Source organism: Mus musculus, chromosome 7 (assembly GCF_000001635.26).
Source record: "Mus musculus strain C57BL/6J chromosome 7, GRCm38.p6 C57BL/6J".
NCBI lineage: Eukaryota > Metazoa > Chordata > Mammalia > Rodentia > Muridae > Mus > Mus musculus.
The window spans coordinates 106823281-106826374 of NC_000073.6; the positions used below are offsets into that span (position 1 = coordinate 106823281).

The 3094-nt window shown below is 37.3% G+C and overlaps 1 protein-coding gene across 1 annotated transcript in view; it reads right to left on the reverse strand.

The window, feature by feature from the left end:
- Positions 1-208: 208 nt before the first annotated feature.
- Olfr702 (olfactory receptor 702) overlaps positions 209-3094 on the reverse strand; it is a 3255-nt gene continuing 369 nt past the window's right edge. Inside the window, exon 2 of the mRNA NM_146597.2 lies at positions 209-1376. Within this exon, the coding sequence (NP_666808.1) occupies positions 288-1244 (957 nt within the window). The 5' untranslated portion in view covers positions 1245-1376 and the 3' untranslated portion in view covers positions 209-287. The remainder of the gene's footprint in view (positions 1377-3094) is intronic.

Sequence of the window (3094 nt, forward strand, 5' to 3'; positions counted from 1 at the left end):
AGTAAACTTCATAAAATGTCCCTGATCTTCAAATAAGGCATGGCTTGTAATTTTGATATTCATAGTAGTTTTCTTCTACCATATCTTAACATATTTTCTATTAAATTTCTAACATTATTATCTCTGTATTTTTAATAACTTGTCAGTGGATTCACAACACTCAAGGGAGGCAGAGGAAAGAAATGTGATTTACTCATTTTGTGAAGTATGAGAAAAGAAGGGAACAAGGGAAAGAATGAATAAAGGTGCTAGAACTATATTGTTAGTTGAAAGGTTTCAAGTACCCTTTACATTTCTGCAGCACCGCCCTTGACCGTGCTCAGTCTTCCAACCAGCTTCCCAAGAGCACCTTTCACATCTTTGTTTCTGAGGCTGTAAATGATTGGATTCAACATGGAAGTCATAACTGAGTAGAACACAGAGACAACCTTATCCTTTTCACTCATTGTCTTGGAGTTGGGTCTCATGTAGGCAAATATTCCAGACCCATAGTAGAGGACCACAACAGTGAGGTGGGACCCACAGGTTGAAAAGACCTTGAGCCTTCCCTCCCTTGACTGCATCCGGATCACAGTGGAGATGATGTTCCCATAGGAGACAAGGATGAGTGAGACAGGAGCTAATAGAATAATCACCCCCACTAAAAACAGAGCCATTTCAGCATTATAGGTGTCAGCTGAAGCCAGCTTTAGGAGGGCAGGGGGTTCACAGAAGTAATGATTAATTACATTCTGTCCCTGATAAGGGATACACAGTGTAAATGCACTGTCCACTGAACATGCAAATGCCCCACTGATCCAGGAAACTATAGCCAACTGGCAACAAACCCTCTGGGTCATAATGGTGGAGTAGTGCAAGGGTTTGCAGACAGCAACATACCGGTCATAGGACATAACTGCCAGCAGAGCACACTCTGTGCACCCTGCTAGGAGAAAGACAACTATCTGTATTGAACATCCAATAAAGGAAATGGTTTTCCTTTTTGAAAGGAAGTGGACCAGCATCTGGGGTACAATGCTTGTAGAGAAGCAGAGGTCAGCAAAGGATAAGTTTTTGAGGAAAAAGTACATGGGTGTATGAAGTCGAGAGTCAATTTGGATGAGGATTATAATGACCAGGTTTCCAAATACAGAAAGGAAATAGATGATCAGGAAAATACAGAATAATAAGATTTGTACTTTAGGATTCTCTGAGAGTCCCAGTAGAATAAATTCTACAATATAAGTTTGGTTTCCTCCTCCCATTGATATTTATTCCTGTTTACCTGTTGTCAGAAGGAAAAGCAATGTTTTCAGTCCTTTATAAACAAGTATATAGTGGGCAAATGCATCCTCTTACTGTTTAGCTTCCATCTCTTTTCCACTAGGTGCCAGTTCCTGTAAAAATGCACACTGCTTTATCTCTATCCAGAAAAGCTTTTTGTTTGTTTGTTTGTTTGTATGTTTCATTCTTTTTGAGAAAGGAATTCACTGTGAAACTCAGGGCTGACCATGGACTCACCAGTCTCCTATTTGGCCTCCTAAATGCTGGAATCTCAAATTTTTTTCACCACATCTAATTTCCACATAGATTGTAAGCATATTGTTTCCTTGTTTATTCTACTTGATGTATGAACATCATGTGCTATATAGATTTTTGTGTCTAACCCTGGTATCTAAATAAGTGTAGATGAGAATATTACTGTGTGGCTACATAAGAAAAGTACCCTTGGTTACTCTAGGCTTTCAGTTTCAAAACTATCTTTCGATTCAATTCTGTTTTCCTGTATTAACTGTGTGAAAGTAAAGTAAATTTGTTTTATTAATAAAAGAAGTATTTGGTGCTCTTAGATTTCAAAACACATAGCAGCTCATCAAAACACATGTCAGTAAGATGTTGGTCTGTGTTATAACAGGAAGTTCAAACAAGGATTTAAGCCCAAACAGAGAAAATGCCCACATTAATTTCTTGCTTTTTATCTATAGCTATTTTAAACTATAAAACAACTGCTGAAATGACGATTCAATATAAATGAAGAGAAATTTTTATGGCTATGCACTGTGTAAACTCTGGTCTGTGAACAATTATTTAATGTGAAAAAGATAAAAACAACATGAAAAATAAAGTTACATTCTCAAGTACTCCTACATAAACCCAGTGTAATGAGATTCAAGTGTCCTAGCCCTAACTTTGTGGGGGAACAAGTCCAGGACTGAGCAGGGAACTTCATCTCCTGAATAGGATCTCACAACCTTATGATAGAATATCTCAGATAAACTTTGACTTTTGTTAGGAACCTGAGTTTCTAATTAGATTTGGTTTCAGGATGAGTTTGAGGCTAGCCTTGACTATAAAGTGAGACCATGTCTCGAGAAACAAAAACAAAACAACAACATCAACAAAAATCAAAGTCCTACCCTCTTTCAAAGAATAACAGTATGAGAGGATTTCTGGAATGATAATAATCTTGTTCTTAAAATAGTGGCTAGGTGCATGACTGTAGTCATGACTTAAAATTTCATTCCACTATGCACATATAACTTCTTGGACATCATGTTATACTTTAATAAAGGTTATTTACCCAGATTTATTTATTTACCCTTTTAATATGGGTGCATGTGTATGAAAGAGAATGTGTATACACTTGTATGTGCATGTGCATGTGTGTGTGTGTGTGTATGTGCATGTATCTGTGCGTGTGTGTGTGTGTGTGTGTGTGTGTGTGTGTGTGTGTGTGCAGGTTTCAATGGAGGCCAGAGGAGGTCATTAGGTCCCCGGGGAAAGGGAAACAACTTCAGTGCTTTCCAAGAGCAGCAAATGATATTAACCACTGATCCATCTCTGTAGCCCTGAGAAGTATATTTTTAAAACTTGCCATTTGGCAACTAGAATTACATTGTTTCAGAACAGAGTACTTTTTAAACAATTATAGTAAATTGTCTAAATAAGCTAACTTTTTTTGATGACTTATAATATGTTGGTTCTAAAACATTCTGGAATGAAAAAGAAATGTTTTTGGACATCGAAAAGAGTAAACAGCAATGAGACTAGCATAAGAAAACACCAAGGGGAGTATGAGTAAACAAATGTGTGGTGTAACACATGAGACAGGAAC